General features: G+C 45.2%; 1 protein-coding gene across 1 annotated transcript in view; it reads left to right on the forward strand.

Annotated features, from left to right (window-relative positions):
• Positions 1–24,805, forward strand: part of LOC115458370 (phospholipid scramblase 2-like) — a 36,370-nt gene extending 11,565 nt beyond the window's left edge. Inside the window, exons 3-7 of the mRNA XM_030188280.1 lie at positions 698–725; positions 4,796–4,980; positions 7,240–7,404; positions 14,117–14,278; positions 24,347–24,805. Of these exons, the coding sequence (XP_030044140.1) occupies positions 698–725; positions 4,796–4,980; positions 7,240–7,404; positions 14,117–14,278; positions 24,347–24,388 (582 nt within the window). The 3' untranslated portion in view covers positions 24,389–24,805. The remainder of the gene's footprint in view (positions 1–697; positions 726–4,795; positions 4,981–7,239; positions 7,405–14,116; positions 14,279–24,346) is intronic.
• Positions 24,806–25,101: the final 296 nt, after the last annotated feature.

Genomic DNA, 25,101 nt, shown 5'->3' on the forward strand with positions numbered 1-25,101 from the left:
GGGGAGGTCATCCTCGATTCCCTTCGGTGGTTATCTAGTCATTTCGGGCACCTTTTTGTGCTTTAGTCGTAAGAAAAACAGGTCTGGGTGAAAACGTCCAGGTGTTTGTCAGGGACGTCCTTGTTTTTTCGATTATGGGTCAAGGACGTCCAAGTGTTAGGCACGCCCAGGTCCCGCCTTTGCTACGCCTCCGACATGCCCCCTTGAACTTTGGCTATCCTTGCAATGGAGTGCAGTTGGGGACGTCCTAAATCGGGTTTCGATTATACCGATTTGGACGTCCCTGGAAGAAGGACGTCCATCTTCCGATTTATGTCGAAAGATGGACATCCTTCTCTTTTGAAAATGAGCCCAATAGTATACTACTCTACCAGAACCAGATAAAACCGAATTCTTTACACCTGATTGCTTCGATCAATTTGTCACCAATGAACATTAACGTCCTACCCCCCTATCTGTCATGCCTGAAATGAACTGGTTATCCAACTTACTTTATAATTTACTTCAACATTTATGAACTTTAATGTAATAATACGTTGTATTTCTCATTCCGGAAATGGCGATCGCCATTACGGCATACTGTAAGCCACATTGAGCCTGCAAATAGATGGGAAAATGTGGGATACAAATGCAACAAATAAATAAATGGTCTAACATTTTTGTAGTCTTATGGTTTTGTTTTCTTTTCTCTCCCTAGGTCGACCAAATTTTGATTCATCAGAAACGTAAGCAAACCTCATTTGTCTGTACGATAGGAAATGAGCTGGGGGTGAACATACAGAAGAATCAGAGCTGTACAAAAATGTATTTATTTGTGACATTTTCAAAACATGCCTTATGAAAAACTGAGCTCAGGGCAAGCAGTATATGGTCGAGTTGCCTGAAGTTGTGCGTTTTTCTAGACGGGTGGAAGGTAATTCTAAAATAATGTGCCTGGTTATAGGTGCCAAGAGCATGCCAATTCGGAGCCTACTTTAGAAAGTAAAGTAAGCTTGAGTGGTGTATAGCGTTGAGTTGGGGGCCTTTTGCCCAGCTAGAGAAATAAAATAGCGCCAAAAAACCCCGTTTAAGCGGTATTGTATAAGCTGTGCCTAAGTTCAGTGCAGCTTATAGAATTTAAGGCTTAAATGGACAGAAGCCCGTAAATTTAGCCATGGCCATATGCACCAACAAAAACGTGGTGTGAATGAGCGCGCCTAAATATATACGTGGAACACCGTTAATCTGTAATTATGCGCAGAACTTGAAACCACACCCCGATCCACCCGTAACCCTCTCATTTCCGTGCCCCATTTTTTAAACCACGCTAAATTTTAGGCGCAGATTCCACACCTAAATTTATGTGCGTTAGTTAGTCCCAATTAAATCTAATTAGTGAGTTGGAGGGGCATTTTCGAAAGAAACGTTCAAGTTGCGATTTGGACGTTTTTGTAAAACGTCCACATCCAGGGGGCGGGGAAAACCATATTTTCAAAACAAGAAGAGCGTCCATCTTTTGGTTCGAAAATACCAAGGACGCCCGTGCAATTGTTGTGTATAAATTACAAATAGAAAACAATAATAACAACTAGCAGCTATAATAAACCCTCCCACCACCACCACCACCACCCTCTACCCTTCCAACCCAAACAATAGCCAACTTCTACTACCCCAAGGAATCCTAATCCACCCTGTTAAAGTGTCCATGGGTACAAAATACAACCCGTTCTATTAGCCCTAGAGGGGAGAAATATGCCCTATGAAGTACTGTTATGATTTTTTAATCTGTGGACGAATAAGAAGTTATCAACAATCTCAGGACTCAGTCTAGCTCTCCTGTCTTCCACAGTCCTTCCTGCAATAGAAGATGTCTTCTTAGAAGATGTGCTGGTAGCAGGATGTACAGGATCCCCCATGCAAACTTTGCTAGCTGTGGCCAGCATCAATCAAACGTAAATAACAGTCCATTAACGGGCTTCAAAGTAGAAAGTGACACGGAAACAAAGTATGTCCCCATCCTCACAGGCTCTGTCCCCATCCCCACGGTTACTGCGGGTCCACGTCCCTGTGCCATTCTCTAATAGTGACAATTTTCAGCTGCTATCCGTATTGCTGAGGGAAGTAAAAAACTGACCTAAGTAAAACCGCTCAGCTACAAGTATAGGGGGTGACTTCTATATACGGCCCACAAATAAAAGCCCCGGACGCTATTCTATAAGCCACGCTTCAAGTTAGGCACAGTTTATAGAATACTAATTAGATACTGGGGTCGCGCGTAAGTTTGTGGTAGAAATGCCTGCATCCAACTTTATGCGTAGTGCCCCAATTAGGCTTGTGACTCAAAACCACACCTACACTCCACCCCCAACACCCATGACCCTCCCACTTCCGTGCCCCCTTTTTTGGGCTGCATGTAAAATTTAGGTGCAGATCCTTGCTTTAACTTTAGGCGTGTAACTAACAATTAAATCTAATTAGTGCCAATAATTGCTTGTTGCATGTACAATTTGGGGGGGTTAATTGACTGTGGATGCCTCCTTTTAGGTGTCCAGATGCTGCGTAATGAGACCCTATAACATCTGGCTGCCTGAATTCCATTATAGAATACTATTATAACCCGGTATCTGTACACGTAACAATTAGATGCCCATAATCGCTGTTCCCTCCACTTGTCCCACCAGGGGTGGTGCTGTTTCACTTTCACTTTTTCACTAGTGAGGGACAAGCAAGCTCTGCAGGATTCCAAGGAACCTGCCTGTCCCTGGTGATTGAAAACACAATATTGAAGTGGCATCCCTTATGGGCAGCAATGCAGTTGGACGACTCCTGCTCAGCGTAGAGGGTAGAGAAGGACACGGGGACCTGCGGTAACCATGGGGATGGGGACAGAGGCCACAGGGACAGGGCAGGAACAGAGCCTGAGGATTGGGGGTTGGGACAGAGCCCACAGGGGCAAGGATAGAGCCTGAGGGGATGGGGTAGGGATGGGGATAGATCACACGGGACGGGATGGGGACAAACTTTGTTCCCATGTCATTCTGTACTGTAAAGGCTTTAATGGACAGTTAAAATTTATGTTCGAGTGATGCAGGTGGTGATGTTTTCATTTTTTTGAAAAACAAGCAAAAGTGCTGGCCAGGGGCGTAGCCAGCCTTCCGTGGGGGAGGGGGCACATTTTAGCCCTCCCCCCGGCGCCGCCCCCCCCCCCCCCCCCACCGACATTGCCCCCCCCCCCTCCCGCCGCGAACCCGCCGCCGCTGCAGCCTACCTTTACTTTTGCTGGTGGGGGATCCCACTCCCCGCCAGCCGACGTCTTCTTCTCAGTCGCTTCCTGCTCTTCAATTTGTTTGCTGACGTCCTGCACGTTGTACGTCAGACTCGGAGAACAGAACTCACGTCAGCAAACAAATTGAAGAGCAGGGAGGACTGAGAAGACGTTGGCTGGCGGGGAGTGGGATCCCCCGCCAGCAAAAGTAAAGGTAGGCGGCGGCGGGGGCAGGTTCGCCGGGAGGGGGGTCCGGGGGTGAATCTGCGGGGGCCCCGGCCCCGGCCCCCTCAGGCCCCACGGAGCTACGCCACTGGTGCTGGCTACAACTGGTAAAGTTTTGCGTGGGGGATCCTGTGCATTTCTGCTACCAGCACATCTGAGAAGACATTTTCTATTGCAGGAAGGACTGTGAAAGACAGGAGAGCTAAACTGAGATTATTGATGACTTCTTATTCAACCACAGATTAAAAAATTGTAACGGTGCTTCATAGGTCATATTTCTCCCCCACTAGGGCATACAGAATGGGTTGTATTTTGTACCCCTGGACATTTTAATAGGGTGGATTAGGATTCCTTGGGGTAGTAGAAGTCTGCTATTGTTGGGATTGGAAGGGTAGAGTGGGGGGGGGGGCATATTATAGTTGTTCGTTGTTATTATTGTTTTCTATTTGTGATTTATAAACAGTTGCATAGCATATTGTTCCTTTTTATACTTAAGATTTAAATATAAAATCATAAGTGTTCGAGGCTTTATCAGATGAGGACAGAGCCTGCAGGGATGGGACAGGGCCGGGGACAGAATCTGTGGGGATGGGGCAAGGATGGAGAAGGAGCCTGTGGGAACAGGACGGGGATGGGGACAAAACACATGGAGACGGAGACAGAACCCGTGGGGATGGAGACAGAACCCACGGGAACAGGGTGCGGATGGAGACAGAACCCGTGGGGATGGAGGCAGAACCCACGGGGACAGGGTGCGGACGGAGACAGAACCCACGGGGACAGGGTGCGGACGAAGACAGAACCTATGGGGACAGGGTGCGGACGGAGGAGGCAGAACCCATGGGGACAGGGTGCAGACGGGGACAAACTTTGTCCCCATGTCATTCTCTAGTAGAGGGAACAGTGCCAAGTTACACCTCAGTGGATTGCCGTTCCCATGACCGAGTTAAACCAGCCTGATGTAACTGGGGGCCCAAGTGCGCGTAACTGACAGTATTCTGCCAGGTGTGCATACAAGTGGCAGCCCCACCCATGAGAACTGCTCTCTTTGAATTTATTCCCTAAGCCACTTACATGTACCCTTAGAGAACAGTGATCAATTTTCTGCGCATAAGTTTTCTCTCCATTTATGCGTGTTAAGTTCCCGGTTATAGACCTGCCCTTTTACATGTGCTCTCCACATATAATTTCAACCCTGTTGTCTTTCTCGAGAGTGGCATTAAATATATTTTTCTAAACATTGCCAACCAGCGTTTAAATCACCAGAGCAAGGCTGGACATTTTTAAGGTATTTTAAGGCTGATAATACAAATCTTGATTTTTCAGGTTACGGTTGGCTTCAGCACAACAGTCAGTATGAGATTGTCAACACCATGGGCCAGAAGGTGTACTTTGCTGAGGAGCAGACCGAATGTTGCGGACCGAGTCTGGACGTTGGGATTACAGACAACTCTGGAGTGAAAGCTGTCCACCTTCTGCTACCCACTGAATGCTGTAGCTTTGACATGGAGGTAGGCTATCAGGAAGGTTTCATAGCCCCAAACCACCAGAGACTTGTCAGTATTTGTCTACAAACTCAGTGGTGAGTTCTAGGCTCCATGTGCTTCTTGGGGCCTCCAGAAGATCTGTAGGTTTAGGAAGTAGATTACTTTCCAAAATAGTAGAACTTTTACCACTTCAAAATGAACGTTAATCCTAATCTAAAGTGGTCTTTCTTGATAATATTGTATGACTCTGCTCATGAAATACTTTCTAAATACTTTTCAGTCTGCTGACTGAAGAAAGAAAAAAAAGCAATAGCGGACCGAGGAAAAGCGCCTATGAACAAATAGCATTGGAAGTATAGCCTGAACGACACACGTCTGAACGACTGTGAATTATAACAAAGATCTCCTTGATGAAGCCTGTATAAATAGAAGGGCGAAACGGGATCCGTTGGGCAAGGACCTAAAGATAAGTGAAAGGTTTAGGTTGAAATATTTATATTCAGCTATACTCGCTTTCAATAGCACAGAAAGTAATAAGAAAGAAAGAAGAAAAGTAATTATAAAGAGAGAGAGATATATAAACAAATGGGTTTTTTTGCCAATGAACAGTGGGTTCAGCGGATCTGTTACGAGAAAACATTTAGACCACTGACGTACACAGGCATTTTCCCGCTTAAAAAATCTCATCTCTTTAAAATCTCATCTTTAAGATCTCATTTCTAGATAATTGGCATAAAAGTCAAGTTTGAAAGAAGAAGAAAAAAATACTTAATTCACAATATTATTTAGAAAGTATTTCATGAGCCAAGTCGCACGATATTATCAAGCAAAACCACTTTAGATTAGGTTTAGGAAGTAGGCCATGAGAAACGTATGTGGTCAGGTAGGATGGTCTGCAGTTGAACATGCTGGGAATGCCGAGAATGATGAAGGCCAACGGATGTTTGCTTGTTCCTGAAGGGCAAGACCTATAAAATTTATTTCAGTGCAGGCCATGAAGTTCCGTGGCTCATGAAAGATGCATTCTGTTTCCAGAACTTGGGGAACAGACTCCAAAAACCACATATTTCAAACTGGCTCACTCCGTTTCATGCCTTTATGTTTTGGGAAGAGGTGAGGGCAACATCTAGAGAACTCCTGAGATTCAGGTTCAAAGCCCCATTCCATAATATCACTCTTTTTTTATGTTGGGTTTTGAAGAAATGGCTTGACCTTCTTGCACTTTGAGCTTAGGGAGACACTTTAGAAGTTACCATGCAGCCTGGCTGCATTTTGTTCCTTGAATATTAAATTGTAAAGGATGATAGTAGTGATAATGAAGTGAAAATATGTTACCAAATATTTTCTTGTGCACAGCAAGTTAACGTCCTTGGATAAGTCAAGGAAGAAAAGTCAACCTTGCTCTTCTCAATGTTACCTTTGTTCTTCCAACTGTTAGGAGGCTGAGCTTTCAGATGAATTATACTACAATCTCTTGCTTAGAGTAAGGGATTACGAGTCTTGGGTCATTCCAGCTGGTCTCTTCCTGGGATACATAATTAACACCAATAAAAGGGAGAATTGTATGTCACCTTTGTAAGTCATCAGGATGAATCAGAAGAGCGAAGGGCCAGAATGCGGCAGAGACAAAATACAAAGGTGATAGATAAATATGAAATGATGAAAACAAAAAAGTAATAACTTATTAAGTAAACATACAAAGCGCATAAGACACAACATGGCCACATTTTGACAACTCACCTGCATGGGGGTCTGTGGTAACGTGACCAAGAGTGTGGCTTGAAGCTATCACAAATACAGTCGTACACACAGGATTTGTAAGCAAAAGGAAATATTTTATTGCTCTAATTCGGCATTTGCTCACCTGTTACTTCACAGACTTTAATCCAGCATTAGTATGTCTATGTCTCTCTCTCTCATAATATAATCCCAGTGAATGTTCTATCCATGTGTAATCAACAGCTGGAGGCTGAGAATGAAACAGTTAAGGGAATTATTTAAGGTGGGAAGCTACTGGGCTCTGGCTACTTGTCTTCTCGGTACGTACCTCAGGCACTGTAGCCTCAGATGTCACCGCTTTGGAGACTTGTTGCCTCAAGGCCTCCCCCTCCTGTTCTGCCAGAAGGCTTTTGACTTCTGCTCTCCCCTTGAGCCCCGCTCTCCTGGCCAAATAGGTTACTACACCTGTTTCAATGAGGAAGTATTCCTAAAGAAATTCAGCCTTGCACCATCCAGTTCCTAAAAAGCAATTACTGTAATGTCAAGCCTTTTCTTCCTTTTCAGCTGGCAGTCTACTCTCCTCCACTGGGCACCCTAATCGGTTATGTAGCCAAGAACTGGGAAGCCTTTAGATCAACCTTCTATATAATGAATCCTGCAAAGGAAGTTGTTCTGAAGATCGTGGGCCCTGGTTGGAATTTAAGCGGTTTCAGTGATGTGAAGTTTAAGGTACGATGCATGTTACAGCTTATGGAGCATAGCGTAACCATGGCAAGACTCAACCAGTCTACTGAATATGCTTGTATATGTTACTTTTTATCAAAGATCTGACAACTATAACTTTAAATTTTATATGATATATGATGTTGTTTCTTTCTCTATAATATCAGCAAAATTCATCCTTTCCTTTCTGAGCACACTACCAGAACCCTTATCACCTCTCGCTTAGACTATTGCAACTTGCTTCTCACAGGTCTCCCACTTAGCCATCTCTCTCCTCTTCAATCTTTTCAAAATTCTGCTGCACGACTTATATACCGCCAGTGTCGCTATGCTCATATTAGCCCTCTCCTCAAATCAGTGGCGTAGCCACAGGTGGGCCTGGGTGGGCCAGGGCCCACCCACTTAGGGCTCAGGCCCACCCAACAGTAGCACACATTTAGTGGTAGCTAGTGGGGATCCCAAGCTCCGCCAGCTGAAGGCTTCCCCCTGATGGTAACGAAAACGCTACTCTCCACGATACCGGTACCTGCACATGGTGGAAAGAATGATTTTCCCGCCAGCTGAGATTTTTTTTTGGTGGTAGGGGTGTGGTAGAACACTTGGTGCCCACCTAGTTCTTGCCTAGGCCCACCCAAAATCTGTTTTCTGGCTACGCCCCTGCCTCAAGTCACTTCACTGACTCCCTATCCATTTCCGCATACAGTTCAAACTCCTCTTATTGACCTCTGCATTCACTCTGCAGCTCCTCAGTACCTCTCCACTCTCATCTCTCCCTACATTCCTCCCTGGGAACTCCGTTCACTGGGTAAATCTCTCTTATCTGCATCCTTCTCCTCCACCGCTAACTCCAGACTCCGTTCCTTTTATCTTGCTGCACCATATACCTGGAATAAACTTCCTGAGCCGGTATGTCAAGCTCCATCTCTGGCCGTCTTCAAATCTAGGCTAAAAGCCCCCCTTTTTGATGCTGCTTTTAACTCCTAACCCTTACTCATTTGTTCAGTACCCATGTTTTATCATTCCCACCTTAGTAATTTCCTTATCTCTTATTTGTCCTGTTTGTCTGTCCTAATTAGATTGTAAGCTCTGTCGAGCAGGGACTGTCTGTTCATGTTCAAGTGTACAGCGCTATGTATGGCTTGTAGCTCTTTAGAAATGATACGTAGTAGTAGTATATACAAAAGAGAGAGAGAGCTGGTGATAGAGACAAGAGTACCCCACATTCTGCATCTAGCAAAGAAGAGAGAACCGGGACCCAGCAGGACTGGCAAGTGGGTTACACGCTGAAAGTATAAAATGAAATATTCTACTAGAAAATGAATCAATGACTTTTCACAGTCACCCATATGGACAAGTTGTACACAGCACTTTGTAAACATTAAGGGGCCGATGCTCAAAACCTGGCATTAGAGGAAATTAGCGCAGGACGAGCACGCACGTTAATCTGCGCAGATTGTTCAGTGGGCTCTAGCACGGGAAAAGCGTGCACCACAAATGGCCAGAAATTGTTCTTGCTCACTAGCAATATAGCCCCCGCCCATAATTTAGATTATTTATTTATTTATTTATTTATTGCATTTGTATCCCACATTTTCCCACCTTTTTGCAGGCTCAATGTGGCTTACAATGTATCGTTCTTGGTGGTAATAGATTAGAACGTAATCACTTATTGTTACATAGAGATTTTGAGTAACGTAGTAGAAGTTTTAACAAGCAGATATTATAAAAATAGTTCTGAGTAAAGGTATAGGAGATGCATGCATTTATATTTGTTGTTCTATGTGGTATGCCTTATTAAAAAGATGGGTCTTCAATGATACTCAAAAGTTTGTTAGTTCGTAGATCATTCTCAGGTTGTGCGGCAGTGCGTTCCATAGCTTGGCACTCAAGTAGGTAAGGTTTGATGCATGCGTAAGTTTGTATTTTAAACCTTTGTAGCTTGGGAGATGGAGATTAAGGAACGTGTGGGCTGATCTTTTGGTATTCCTAGTCGGTAAGTCTATCAGGTCTGACATATAGGCTGGGGCATCTCCATGGATGATTTTATGAACTAGGGTACAAATCTTGAACGTGATGCATTCTTTGAGTGGGAGCCAGTGTAACTTTTCTCGTAGTGGTTTAGCACTTTCATATTTTGCTTTTCTGAATATAAGTCTGGCTGCGGTGTTCTGGGCTGTCTGAAGTTTCCTGATTATCTGCTCTTTACATCCAGCGTAGAGTGCATTACAGTAGTCTAGGTGACTGAGCACCATTGATTGTACCAGGTTATGGAAGACTGTCATTGGGAAGAAATGTCTTACTCTTTTTAATTTCCACATTGAGTGGAACATCTTCTTGGTTGTGTTTTTTGTATGACTCTCAAGTGTTAGATGACGATCGATAGTCACTCCAAGAATTTTTAGGGTGTCTGAGATAGGGAGTGTCATATTTGATGCATTTATGGTGGTGAATTTGCTCGCATTGTGTTGAGAGGTGAGTATTAGGCATTGAGATTTTTCTGCATTAAGTTTCAACTTGAATGCATCTGCCCATGATTGCATGATGTGAAGACTTTGGTTGATATCACTGGAGATTTCCTGTAAATCTTGTTTGAATGGGATGTAGATCATTACGTCGTCTGCGTATATGTATGGGTTGAGGTGATGGTTGGATAGTTGTTTAGCCAAGGGTATCATCATTAAGTTGAATAGAGTCAGCGAGAGGGGGGATCCCTGTGCAACTCCACATTCAGGTGTCCATGTGGCTGATGTGGTCGAGTTAGATGTCACTTGGTAAGATCTTGTGGTTAGGAATCCCTTGAACTAAAGCACTTATCATGACCCCCCTCAGCACCGAAAATCATACCCATAAATATTAGGAGTGAGCAATTAATGTGTTAATAATGCTATTAATGTGTTAATATCACCAGATTCAAATTAGATGTAAAAACCTTTCTCTTTATAGACATATACTGGAATGAGGTCAGTTACCTTTGAGTCCTGCAGGATTGTCTTCAGGACAGACGCAGGATTGTAGAACAGACTATGGGGCTCATTTTCAAAGCACTTATACTTACAAAGTTCCATAGATTACTGTTGGGCTCATTTTCGAAAGAGAAGGACGCCCATCTTTTGACACAAATCGGGAGATGGGCGTCCTTCTCCCAGGGTCTCCCAAATCGGCATAATCAAAAGCCAATTTTGGGTGCCCTCAACTGCTTTCTGTTGCGGGGACGACCAAAGTTCCCTGGAGCGTGTCGGAAGCATAGTGAAGGTGGGACTGGGGTGTGCTTAACACATGGGCATCCTCAGCTGATAATGGAAAAAAGAAGGGTGTCCCTGACGAGCACTTGGCCGACTTTACTTGGTCCATTTTATTCTTGCGACCAAACCTCAAAAAGGTGCCTGAACTGACCAGATGACCACCAGAGGGAATCAGGGATGACCTCCCCTTACTTCCCCAGTGGTCACTAACCCCCTCCCACCCTAAAAAAAACCTTTAAAAATATTTTTTGCCTGCCTCAAATGTCATACCCAGCTCCCTGACAGCAGTATGCAGGTCCCTGTAGCAGTTTTAGTGGGTACTGCAGTGCACTTCAGGCAGGCGGACCCAGGCCCTTCCCCCCCCCCTACCTGTTACACTTGTGGTGGTAAATGTGAGACCTTCAAAACCCACCAGAAACCCACTGTACCCACATCTAGGTGCCCCCCTTCACCCCTTAGGGCTATGTCTCAATGATCTTTTCCATTATTATATTCCTTGTTACAAAACTTGTCTTTCATAACGCTTCATAATGTAATCCATTACTGAGCTGTAACAAAATGTACTTCCAGTTTTCATAACGTATTGTAAGCCACACTGAACCCGCAAAAAGGTGGGAAAATGTGGGGTACAAATGCAATAAATAAATAAATAGTGTTGTACAGTTGTGGGTAGTGGGATTTGGAGGGCTCAGCACCCAAGGTAAGGGAGCTATGCACCTGGGAGCAATTTCTGAAGTCCACTGCAGTGCCCCCTAGGGTGCCTGGTTGGTGTCCTGGCATGTCAGGGGGACCAGTGCAGTAGGAATGCTGGCTCCTCCCACGACCAAAGGGCTTTGATTTGGTTGTTTCTGAGATGGGCGTCCTCGGTTTCCATTATCGACGAAAACCGGGGACGACCACCTCTAAGGTCGACCTAAATGTGGAGATTTGGGCTTTCCCGGCCGTATTATCGAAACGAAAGATGGACGCCCATCTTGTTTCGATAATACGGGTTTCCCCGCCCTTTCGCTGGGACGTCCTGCGAGGACGTCCTCAGGAAAACTTGGGTGCCCCGTTCGATTATGCCCCTCCACGTAATTTTGTAAGTGTAAGTGCTTTGAGAATATTCTTTCAGTTTTGTAATCTTTACTATGTAATTAACGTGGATTTCCTTTTCCTTTCTTTTAAACTGAGTTGCAGATGTACATTTGTACATGGCTCTGAAAGTTTACTAAAGAGCAGTATATCAAATTAGAATGTAGAGGAGTGTGGTAGCCGTGTTAGTCCACTCTTAAGGTTATCAATAGAAATCAAACAAAATAAAACATGGAAAAGAAAATAAGATGATACCTTTTTTATTGGACATAACTTAATACATTTCTTGATTAGCTTTCGAAGGTTGCCCTTCTTCGTCAGATCGGAAATAAACAAATGTGCTAGCTGACAGTGTATATAAGTGAAAACATTCAAGCATTACTATGACAGTCTGACAGGGTGGGAGGATGGGGGTGGGTAGGAGGTATGCATGGGGACATCAAAGCATATCATTGATATTCTAACAGGATGGGTGTGGATAGGTGAGGGGTGGGGTGATCAACAGGAGAGGGATCTTGGATCTTGGAGTGATAGTATCTGAGGACCTGAAGGCGATGAAACACTGCGACAAGGCGGTGGCCGTAGCGAGAAGGTTGCTAGGCTGTATAGAGAGAGGTGTGACCAGCAGAAAAAAGGAGGTTTTAATGCCCCTGTATAAGACGTTGGTGAGGCCCCACCTGGAGTATTGTGTTCAGTTTTGGAGGCCGTACCTTGCGAAGGATGTTAAAAAAATGGAAGCGGTACAAAGAAAAGCTACGAGGATGGTATGGGAGTTGCGTTCCAAGACGTATGAAGAGAGACTTGCTGGCCTGAACATGTATACTCTGGAGGAAAGGAGGAACAGGGGTGATATGATACAGACGTTCAAATATTTGAAAGGTATTAATCCGCAAACGAATCTTTTCCGGAGATGGGAAGGCGGTAGAACGAGAGGACATGAAATGAGATTGAAGGGGGGCAGACTCAGGAAAGATGTCAGGAAGTACTTCTTCACGGAGAGGGTGGTGAACGCCTGGAATGCCCTCCCGCGGGAGGTGGTGGAGATGAAAACGGTAACGGAATTCAAGCATGCGTGGGACAGGCATAAAGGAATCCTGTGCAGAAGGAATGGATCCACAGAAGCTTAGCTGAAATTGGGTGGCGGGGGGAAGAGGGGTTGGTGGTTGAGAGGCTAGGATGGGGGAGGGCAGACTTATACGGGGTCTGTGCCGGTGATGGGAGGCGGGACTGGTGGTTGGGAGGCAGGAAATACTGCTGCACAGACTTATACGGTCTGTGCCCTGAAAAAGACAGGTACAAATCAAGGTAAGGTATACACATATGAGTTTATCGTGGGCAGACTAGATGGACCGTGCAGGTCTTTTTCTGCCGTCATCTACTATGTTACTATGTTACTATGTATACAACTTTATGGTTTATAATGGGCTAGGAACCCCAGATCCTTGTTAAGTCCTTTCTGTTGGGTGTTAAAATATTCAATCATTCTGACTTCAAAGGTCTTATGTTCTTGTATGGTTTTAAAGGTACCTTTCAGGATTCTCACTGTGAAGTCACTGGTACAGTGTCCTGGTCCTGTAAAATGCTGACCAACAGGTGTGGGACATCATAGACATCACATGAACAATACTGGTGCCAGTAGGACTCCCACGCCTGTTGGTCAGCATTTACAGGACCAGGACACTGTACCAGTGACTTCACAGTGAGAATCCTGAAAGGTAACTTTAAAACAATACAAGAACGTAAGACCTTTGAAGTCAGAATGATTGAATATTTTAACACCCAACAGAAAGGACTTAACAAGGATCTGGGGTTCCTAGCCCATTATAAACCATAAAGCTGTATGTCTCTGTTGATCACCCCACCCCTCACCTATCCACTCACCTAGCATTCACCCTACCCAAATAGTGACTTAATAAAGTTTTAGACATTTATATGATGGGGCAATTAACCTTGTGGGGGAGGGCATACCATTGGTAATCAATACAGTCAGACTTATGTTAGTTACCTGAACAAACAGCTACGCCACTGAGCTGCCTTAATTTGGAAAGACTGAAGTTGGCCCAACTTTACAATCATTCTGTGTTCAATGTTCCATGTATATTGTTCAAGGGAGGTTGGTGGGGGGGAAGTTGGTAGGGGGGGTTGGGTGGGGAGAGGAGGAAAAGGAGAAAAGTGATGGGATATGTATGTATGTGTTGTAATGATGACTCAGACACTGTAAACATTGCAACGTTTTTGCTGTTTTCTTGCATCTGGGTACACTAGTTTCAAAGAAGAACAATTAATTGACACCTTCTGGTTTATCTGAATTATGGAACAGAGGTGGACAAAGTAGAGAGAGGATATAGCTGAGCAGAACGGAAGGAAAAAAAAAATGTAACCCTCGGTTCATCTGTTTGTAGGTGAAGACGGCGGATGAGTCCGTGCTGGTGGGTCAGATCACAAGGACATGGAGAGGGCTGTGGAAGGAGATGATCAGCAGCAACGACCATTTCTCAATCCAGTTCCCCCTAGACCTTGATGTGAAGGTCAAAGCAGTGCTGATGGCGGCCTGTCTCTTCATAGTGAGTATATTTCTCCTGTGGACACCTTCTCCGTGATACAGCAGCTCCGAGTCCTAGGATGGCAGTCTTACTGGTGCAGTTGGGTTATGTTTATCTGGTGTTTAAGTGAGACAGACGGAATGGTCATCTTTATTAAGTCAAGTGATCAAAATAGAGCAGGAGGTGTAGTTAAAACCAACTAAACTACTTATGGCAGGGACGGACTAACAGTGGTCAGGGCCCCCGGGCAGTAAAGGTCATTGGGGCTCCCCCAGCCACCTCCTACACACCCTGAGCCAAAGTGGGCCCTCCCCGGTCCTACCTTGAAGGGCCCTGATGGTATAGTGTCTTCTTGGGGGGCAGGAAAGAACCCCACTCTTTTTATTGCTACTGTGCCTGGCACCCCACCATGTTTTCAAAATGGCTGCCGAGACTTACCGTGGTAGTTTCATGGGATTCTTTCTTGCCTCCACAGAGGCCACTAGACCCACCAGAGTCCTTCAAGGTAGGGCTGGGGAGGGCTGTAATGTGCAGTGGCAGTGGCAGTGGGGGGGGGGGGGGCAACCGGGGCAGAGCCTCTGGGCCCTCAGGCACTGCCCAGTTGCCCAAATGGTTAGTCCACCCCTGGCTCATGGTTCCTCCCTCTACCTTATCTTCTTCCTTTTCTCATCACTACCAACACAACATACACATTTGCCATACTGGGTCTGGGTCAGACCATCCTGTTTCTAAGTGGCCAATCCAGGTTACAGGTATCTGTCAGGCTCCCGAAAAGTAGCAAGATTCCATACTACTTACCTTCAAGAAGTGTCTTTTCCTGGATCTAATTTAATAATAATTTATGGAATTTTCATCCAGGAATTTGCTCATACCCTTTTTTTAAACCATCTCTGCTTTTACCACATCCTCTGGTAGAAAGCTCCAGAGCTTAACTATGCGTTAAGTGAAAAATGTTTTTCCGAGTTGTTTGAAATGTACTACTTAGAAACTTCATAGCATATGCCCTAGTCTTTGTACTTTTTTTGATTTGCATTTACCTTTTCCACAGTCCTCTATCATATTTATTTATAAAAATGTTGGTTCGCATCATGTAGATCATCTCTAGATCATATCTGAATTTACACTACCCAGACTGTAATGGCCTTAAATACAAATCAATTTATGCCACCAACTTTACATACCGTATTTTTCGGACTATAAGACGCACTTTTTTCCCCCAAAATTTGGGAAGAAAATGGGGGGTGCGTCTTATAGTCCGAAGGTAGCGATTCCGGATCGCCCTCCCCCCGAGTTCGGGATCGCCCTCCCCTACTCACGTCAGCGATGTTCCCTGGTTGTCTAGTGACGTCGGCGGCCATTTTGAATATCGCCGAGACCGTCAGGCAGCATACAGGAGGACGGAGAGCAGCGCACTGGGCAGGAAAGAGGGGGCTCTTTCCTGCCCCGACATCACTAGACCACCGCTGACGTGAGTAGGGGAGGGCGATCCCGAACTCGGACAAGACGCACCGGACCATAAGACGCACCTAGGATTTAGAGGAGGGAAAAAGGAAAAAAAAATTTTTTCCTATTTCCCTCCTCTAAAACCTAGGTGCGTCTTATGGTCTGGTGCGTCTTATAGTCCGAAAAACACGGTACATAGGCACTCAATTATGGAATGCTCTACCCAAACAAGTAAAATCTACCCAGAACTACCTTAAGTTCCGAAAATGATTGATATCAGTATTGCTTAAGAAAGCTTATTCCCCAGGTTTACAAATGCAATAATAAATAAATAAATGTACAATTCTGAGCGGAGTACAAAAAGCACAACATAATCATATACATAGAACAACAAAAGACAATAAGGAGCTGATTTTTCGAGAAACGTCCAAAAACTGTCATAAAGCTCCATTTGGACAAATTTCTTTTCAAAACGTCCAAATCCGTATTTTCGAAACCTGTTTTGCAAACAACTGTCCATGCAATTCGTCTGCAGTGGGTCCAAATAACAAGGGGACGTGTCGGGGGCATTTCAAAGGCGGGATTAGGGCGGGCCGAACACATTTGAACAAAATGAAAACGTCCATGGCGAAAATCTAAACACTTTGGTCTAGAATAAGGCACAAAAAGATGTCCTAAATGACCAGATGACCACTGGAGGGAATCAGGGATGACCCCCCCTTATTCCCTCAGTGGTCACTGACTCCCCCCCCCCCCAAAAAAAAAAAAAAAAAAAAAAAAGTGAATAAAAATAGTACTCACCAGCCTCTCTGACAGCCTCAGATGCTATAGCCAGGTCCATTAGAGCAGCATGCAGGTCCCCGGAGCAATGGTGGGTGCAGTGCACTGTAGACAGGTGGACTGTAGCTAGTAATAAATCATACCTAATTCTTATAGGAAAAACAACTCCCAACAGACTATTTATGCCAAGGCCCTATGATGCAGAACTCTGCCCAAGCAAATATTCTGAACTCTGTCCAGGGAAGATAGGACCTTGATTCTGGCGTCTAGCCAGACTTGCCGTAGAGAAACTAAATCCAAAGCTGAAATATATTAGGTTTATTTTATAGATAAGAAAATATACAGATATAGAAACTCTGCCACAAGGCTTAGCAAAATACAAAAAAATATATATAGAACTTGCTGATAATAAAAACAGAACTAGATTGCTACTGAATAAAGACATACATAATGATTCTTACTAAAACTAGGTAACCTGATTTGTAACACTGAACTACAATTCTTATGCCAAATACAATTGTTAGCAGCTAATTCTCTGACTACGAGTATGACGTAACCAATAGATAAACATCAATCACTAATCCCAGACTATAGAAAATAAATCACTGTATCTCACCACGCTGTCTCTCAAGGCAGCCTCTCGATGAGGGACGCGGATTTCTCCTTAGACTCTAGCTGTCTCCCCAGCGAGTCTCAGTCTTAGATGTAGTGCAGGGTCTCTCTGCAGATAACAGGTGTCCGTCACTCCGTGCCGTAGTTCAGAGCTGGTATAGCTGAGCCAATGAGTATTTTCACCAGATATGCAGTTCACAAGATTAGAACCTTGCTGGGTTTCTCAGGTCTCCCCTGTCTTCTTGCCAGTTTTCCCCTCCTCGTTCAACTCCGACTAACTTACTTTCTTCAGTTCCCGCTTTCTTAGTCCCCCCTCCATCAGGTGACACAGGGAACCAATCCTGATCCTGTCCAGCTCTTTTCCTGGGCAAGAAAAGTCCTTGGTTTTGTGTGACCCTGAAGTGGATACTTTCTGGTCTGCATCTCTGTCTCTCACCAGGTTTTTTGGAGCTTCTCAGGGTGATAAGAGGGGGTTGGTTGTAACACAGAATGTCCTTGGATGAGACATAAGAAATCAGAATCTAGATAAGAATCCAAATAGTCTAAATTTCCTCCTAAAATTAATTACTAACAAATCAGGAAAATATAACTTTCAATACAATCTACAAAGAAATCTTTATTAGCAAATACACATCAATATACAATGATAAATATTCTTTACACATCACAACACATCTAAAATAGCATGTTAAACACCATTCACACTCCACTCATACTACACATCAAAATTAAAATCCAAGTTCTGAAACCTAGGGGTGACCATCAGTAGAGAAACCGCATAAACCATTGGATCCTCACATGGAGTTCCTCCTGCAATTATATCTTTCAATATACTGGCGGCGTTAAACAACCTCCAGCCACCGTATTTCAATTCTTATGACTCCACGGACAAAATTTCAAATCTCAACAAATTCAAGTTCGATGGTCATTCCCTTCTGGTTTTCATCTCATTTCATAGTCCACATCAAATGCCATATCAAAATTATAATCAGTTTCAATACTCTTTGCCTCTCATTCTCAGCTCTTCTCAGCTCAACACAACCACTTGTCCCGCACAACTGGTGTCTCAGTCATGTGTTTCGCCACTCACTTGGCGTCCTCAGGAGCTGTTATTCATAAGCAGATATATATCTATAGCAAGCCATTACCGGGAATCAAAAAGTCAGACCAACTGCTCCATTATGACCTCTCAACCAGATCAACTTGGATGAGACACGCCTGCCAGTGATTTTCCACAAGCTGAAAAGCTGGATCTTGCTGACACAGAGATGTTCAGGTCAGAGGTTGTAGAATCCATCTTGTTTGTATGAACCAAGACAAACTCAGGTGAGATCACAGGGAAATACCCCTACAGGACCCAGGCCCATACCTCCCCCTACATGTTATAAGTACATAAGTAGTGCCATACTGGGAAAGACCAAAGGTCCATCTAGCCCAGCATCCTGTCACCGACAGTGGCCAATCCAGGTCAAGGGCACCTGGCACGCTCCCCAAACGTAAAAACATTCCAGACAAGTTATACCTAAAAATGAGGAATTTTTCCAGTCCATTTAATAGCGGTCTATGGACTTGTCCTTTAGGAATCTATCTAACCCCTTTTTAAACTCCGTCAAGCTAACCGCCCGTACCACGTTCTCCGGCAATGAATTCCAGAGTCTAATTACACGTTGGGTGAAGAAGAATTTTCTCCGATTCGTTTTAAATTTACCACACTGTAGCTTCAACTCATGCCCTCTAGTCCTAGTATTTTTGGATAGCGTGAACAGTCGCTTCACATCCACCCGATCCATTCCACTCATTATTTTATACACTTCTATCATATCTCCCCTCAGCCGTCTCTTCTCCAAGCTGAAAAGCCCTAGCCTTCTCAGCCTCTCTTCATAGGAAAGTCGTCCCATCCCCACTATCATTTTCGTCGCCCTTCGCTGTACCTTTTCCAATTCTACTATATCTTTTTTGAGATACGGAGACCAGTACTGAACACAATACTCCAGGTGCGGTCGCACCATGGAGCGATACAACGGCATTATAACATCCGCACACCTGGACTCCATACCCTTCTTAATAACACCCAACATTCCATTCGCTTTCCTAGCCGCAGCAGCACACTGAGCAGAAGGTTTCAGCGTATCATCGACGACGACACCCAGATCCCTTTCTTGATCCGTAACTCCTAACGCGGAACCTTGCAAGACGTAGCTATAATTCGGGTTCCTCTTACCCACATGCATCACTTTGCACTTGTCAACATTGAACTTCATCTGCCACTTGCACGCCCATTCTCCCAGTCTCGCAAGGTCCTCCTGTAATCGTTCACATTCCTCCTGCGACTTGACGACCCTGAATAATTTTGTGTCATCGGCGAATTTAATTACCTCACTAGTTATTCCCATCTCTAGGTCATTTATAAATACATTAAAAAGCAACGGACCCAGCACAGACCCCTGCGGGACCCCACTAACTACCCTCCTCCACTGAGAATACTGGCCACGCAATCCTACTCTCTGCTTCCTATCTTTCAACCAGTTCTTAATCCATAATAATACCCTACCTCCGATTCCATGACTCTGCAATTTCTTCAGGAGTCTTTCGTGCGGCACTTTGTCAAACGCCTTCTGAAAATCCAGATATACAATATCAACCGGCTCCCCATTGTCCACATGTTTGCTTACCCCCTCAAAAAAATGCATTAGATTGGTGAGGCAAGACTTCCCTTCACTAAATCCGTGCTGACTTTGTCTCATCAGTCCATGTTTTTGTATATGCTCTGCAATTTTATTCTTAATAATAGCCTCCACCATCTTGCCCGGCACCGACGTCAGACTCACCGGTCTATAATTTCCCGGATCTCCTCTGGAACCTTTCTTAAAAATCGGAGTAACATTGGCTACCCTCCAGTCTTCCGGTATTACACTCGATTTTAGGGACAGATTGCATATTTCTAACAGTAGCTCCGCAAGTTCATTTTTTAGTTCTATTAATACTCTGGGATGAATACCATCAGGTCCCGGTGATTTACTACTCTTCAGCTTGCTGAACTGACCCATTACATCCTCCAAGGTTACAGAGAATTTGTTTAGTTTCTCCGACTCCCCCGCTTCAAATATTCTTTCCGGCACCGGTGTCCCCCCCAAATCCTCCTCGGTGAAGACCGAAGCAAAGAATTCATTTAATTTCTCCGCTACGGCTTTGTCCTCCTTGATCGCCCCTTTAACACCATTTTCGTCCAGCGGCCCAACCGACTCTTTGGCCGGTTTCCTGCTTTTAATGTATCTAAAAAAGTTTTTACTATGTATTTTTGCTTCCAACGCTAATTTCTTCTCAAAGTCCTTTTTTGCCCTCCTTATCTCCGCTTTGCATTTGGCTTGGCATTCCTTATGATCTATCCTGTTACTTTCAGTTGGTTCTCTTCTCCACTTTCTGAAGGATTGTTTTTTGGCTCTAATGATTTCCTTTATCTTACTGTTTAGCCACGCCGGCTGACGTTTAGTCTTTTTTCCCTTTTTCCTAATACGTGGAATATATTTGTCCTGAACCTCCAGGATGGTGTTTTTAAACAGCATCCACGCCTGATGCAAGTTTTTTACTCTGCGAGCTGCTCCTTTCAGTCTTTTTTTCACCATTTTTCTCATTTTGTCGTAATCACCTTTTCTATAGTTAAACGCTAGCGTACTTGATTTCCTAGTTTCACTTCCTTCAATGCCAATATCAAAACCGATCATATTATGATCACTGTTATCAAGCGGCCCTCGTATCGTTACCCCCTGCACTAGATCATGAGCACCACTAAGGACTAAGTCTAGTATTTTTCCTTCTCTTGTCGGCTCCTGAACTAGCTGTTCCATGAAGCTGTCCTTGATTTCATCAAGAAATCTTATGTCCCTTGCGTGTACAGATGTTACATTACCCCAGTCTATATGCGGGTAATTGAAATCCCCCATTATTATTGTGTTGCCCAGTTTGTTTGCGTCCCTGATTTCCTTTAACATTTCCGCATCCGTCTGTTCGTCCTGGCCAGGCGGACGGTAGTACACTCCTATCACTATCCTTTTCCCCTTTGCACATGGAATTTCAATCCACAGTGATTCCAAGGAGTGTTTTGCTTCCTGCAGAATTTTCAATCTATTTGATTCAAGGCTCTCGTTAATATACAATGCTACCCCTCCACCAATCCGATTCACCCTATCACTACGATATAATTTGTACCCCGGTATGACAGTGTCCCACTGGTTATCCTCCTTCCACCAGGTCTCAGAGATGCCTATTATATCTAATTTTTCATTCAGTGCAATATATTCTAACTCCCCCATCTTATTTCTTAGGCTCCTGGCATTCGCATATAGACATTTCAAACTATGTTTGTTGTTCCTAAGTACATCATGCTTAGTACTTGACAGTATTAATTGGCAATCTTTTGTCTGATTTTTATTGTTATTTAAAGATACCCGATCTACTACAATCTCTTTTGCAACCACTTGTGGTGGAAATTGTGAGCCCTCCAAAACTCACCAGAAACTCATTGTACCCACATATAGGTGCCCCCTTCACCCCTAAGGGCTATTGTAGTGGTGTACAGTTGGGGGTAGTGGGTTTTGGAGGGCTCAGCAGACAAGATAAAGGAGCAATGGTGAGATGTGTACCTGGGAGCATTTTTATGAAGTCCACTGCAGTTCTCCTTAGGGTGGCCCATTGCTCTCCAGGGATGTCTGGGGGACCAGTCTACTACAGATGCTGGCCTCTCCTACATCCCAATGGCTTGATTTTTGTACGTTTTGTATGTTTTTTTTCCAAAAGTGGCCTGAAAAGATAAATGCACAGAGCACAAAACCTTGTTGCAAATGGTATTTTCAGGAAAAAAAAAGATAGATGTTTTACGGTTTCGAAAATGGCTATGTATTCTATTCAGATTTGGGACATTTAGCGCAAAATGTCCAAAGCCTGACTTAGATGTCGTATTGAAAATTCCCCTCCACGGAAACACATAAAAGCGCTACAGATATTATCAAAGAATAACGGTCCAGATTTACGACAATTATCCTGTGGAAATATTAAATGCTTGCTGAAAGAGCAAAGTCTTTAGAACCTTTTTTAAATCCATTCAAATTCTTCAAAACCCTCCCCTCCTAAAGGTAAATAATTCCACAGCCTCTGGGCTTTCTGTACCACACGCACACTAAATTTTAAATATCAGTACCCACTTAAGAGAGTTTTGGGCAGTGGCATAGGTACGTGGGGCCACGGGGGCCTGGGCCCCCATAGATTTGGCCCTGGACCCCCCCTGCCGATGACCCTCTCGACCCCCCCCTCCTGCCGTCCACAACCTTTGCTGGCGGGGGACCCCCAACCCCCGCCAGCCTAGGTCCTCTTCTTCCGGCGCAAGGCTTCGTTCTGTTTCTGTGAATCTGACGTCCTGCATGACATCAGACTCACAGAAACAGAACGAAGCCTTGTGCTGGAAGAAGAGGACCTCAGCTGGTGGGGGTTGGGGTCCCACGCCAGCAAAGGTAGGCGATGGCGGGTTGGCGGCGGGAGGGAGGTCGAGAGGGTCGTCCTCGGGGGGGGGGGGGTCAAAGTTCTTGGTGGTGGCGGTGGCGGTGGCGGCTCCAGGGGTGGGGCTAAAATCTGCCCCCTCATCTCGGGCTCTGGACCCCCTCCCGCCGAAGTCTGGCTACGCCCCTGGTTTTGGGGGTGATGAAAGAGAAATTAAGGAAATTGACAAACATTCTTTCTTCAGGGGTTACGTTCCCCACTCTTCTGTTTCTAAGCTTATGGATAATTGCCAGACTTTGCCATCACAGTTGACTGGGTAGGTAGCCCCAAACTGAATGTCTTGGTTTTGCCTATATTCTAGCGAGGGGTGAGAGAATGAGGGACGGTAAACTGGCTCACTGTGAGGGGGGTGTGGCCAGAGTGCATCATGTTGCAAGACAGCAGCCATGGGTTTAGAAGAATGGCCAAAAGAAATCAGGTAGCAGGAAATGGCACCAACTGAATGACCTTGGTCCCTTACAGGGTCACCGAGAGATTGAGCTGGGTCTGGGGCAGGGCCACTGCTCCCGGGCCCTCCCCCCAGGATCACCGCTGCTGGGCCCCACCCCAGGACCGCCACTGCCACCCATCCCACCAGACCGCCGTGTAGCCAGACCACAAAATTGGGGGCGGAGCCCAAAGGAGGAGTGGCTTAGTGGTTAGAGTGGTGGACTCTGGTCCTGGGGAACTGAGGAACTGAGTTCGATTCCCACTTCAGGCACAGGCAGCTCCTTGTGACTCTGGGCAAGTCACTTAACCCTCCATTGCCCCATGTAAGCCTGCATTGAGCCTACCATGAGTGGGAAAGTGCAGGGTACAAATGTAACAAAAATAAAATAGATACTTTTGGAGATTCTACATGGAATGTTGCTACTATTGGAGATTCTACATGGAATATTGGAGATTCTACATGGAATATTGGAGATTCTACATGGAATGTTGCTACTATTGGAGATTCTACATGGAATGTTGCTATTCCACTAGCAACATTCCATGTAGAAGGCTGCGCAGGCTTCTGTTTCTGTGAGTCTGATGTCCTGCTGTGCAGGACGTCAGACTCACAGAAGCAGAAGACTGTGCGGCCACATTGGTGATCTGCAAGGGCTGACTTCTACATGGAATGTTGCTAGTGGAATAGCAACATTCCATGTAGAATCTCAAATAGTAGCAACAGTGGAGGAGTGGCCTAGTGGTTAGGGTGGTGGACTTTGGTCCTGGGGAACTGAGGAACTGGGTTCGATTCCCACTTCAGGCACAGCCAGCTCCTTGTGACTCTGGGCAAGTCACTTAACCCTCCATTGCCCTAGGTACAAATAAGTACCTGTATACAATATGTAAGCCGCATTGAGCCTGCCATGAGTAGGAAAGCGCGGGGTACAAATGTAACAAAAAAAGGGTGCCCCCCACTGCAACTCTTGGCTGGCGGGGGTCCCCAAGCGACGCCAGCAGCATTCCTTTAGCGCTGCTCTCCGCCGCATTGCCTGCCCTGTGGCTGCTTCTCCTCTCGCACCACGCAGTGCGGCGGAGAACAGCACCGGAGGAAGGCTTCTGCTGGCGGGGCTTGGTGATTCCCACCAGCCAAACCAGATGCTCCGAAGCCCTGTGTCTGTTCCTTCCCAGCTTCTAAGGGGGGGGGGGGGGGGGGGGGGGGCGTCACCGAAGTTTTAAGAAATGTGATGGTATTGACTGGAAAACCAATATGTTTGTTTTTTGTTTCTTTTCCAGGATTATTTGTATTATGATGAGAGACGACGCAACGACGACTAAGTTTCAAATCCCTTTTTGCATGTCTGCAAATGATGACCGAACTGGTATATTGTGGATTTTAGTGCCTCGCCAACTTTTCAGGAAGCGTTTCTGCTGTTAATCACCACACACTGGAACTAAACAGTATCACCAAGGCTGGCCCAATGGCTCTATTCCCCAAAGCCCAGTGGGGGCTGGAAATGTGGCAGAAGGCAGCCTTCCTTGCAGGCTTGTCTATTGCACACCAGTGACATCTTGTGGCCAGACTCAAGAGTGCTGGAGTATTGTATTCCAGAAAGAGCTTCTGTCTGTTTCCCCCTGCCATAGGCTGTTATTGAGAAGACTGGAGTGGATGGGGTTGTCAAAACCAGTGTGTTTCTTCTAGCAAAAAAGGTGCCGGTACTCAAATGTCAGGCCACCCTTCAGGGATGAGGTGATCACTGAGGGGCTCACCCCACAATAGCCAGGACCCCTGCAAACAGTCACAGAATCTGTGACAAGGCAGAATTGGTGTGTAGAGCCTGAGCTCTTTCATTAAAACTTGGGGGACCATGGGTCAATTTCACCACACAATGGAAAAGGTGCCAGTACTCAGTACCCCCAAGTACCCCCTCAAAAAAAGCCCCGGTAAAAACTGGTAAACATCTCTTGGTAGTTATCAGGTAAAGTCTAGCAGGGGCTCATTCTGGCCAAACTTGTAACTCCAAGGAGTAGGAGGAAAGTGCCAGGCCAAA

The sequence above is a fragment of the Microcaecilia unicolor genome, chromosome 14 (genome assembly GCF_901765095.1).
Source record: "Microcaecilia unicolor chromosome 14, aMicUni1.1, whole genome shotgun sequence".
Lineage (NCBI taxonomy): Eukaryota > Metazoa > Chordata > Amphibia > Gymnophiona > Siphonopidae > Microcaecilia > Microcaecilia unicolor.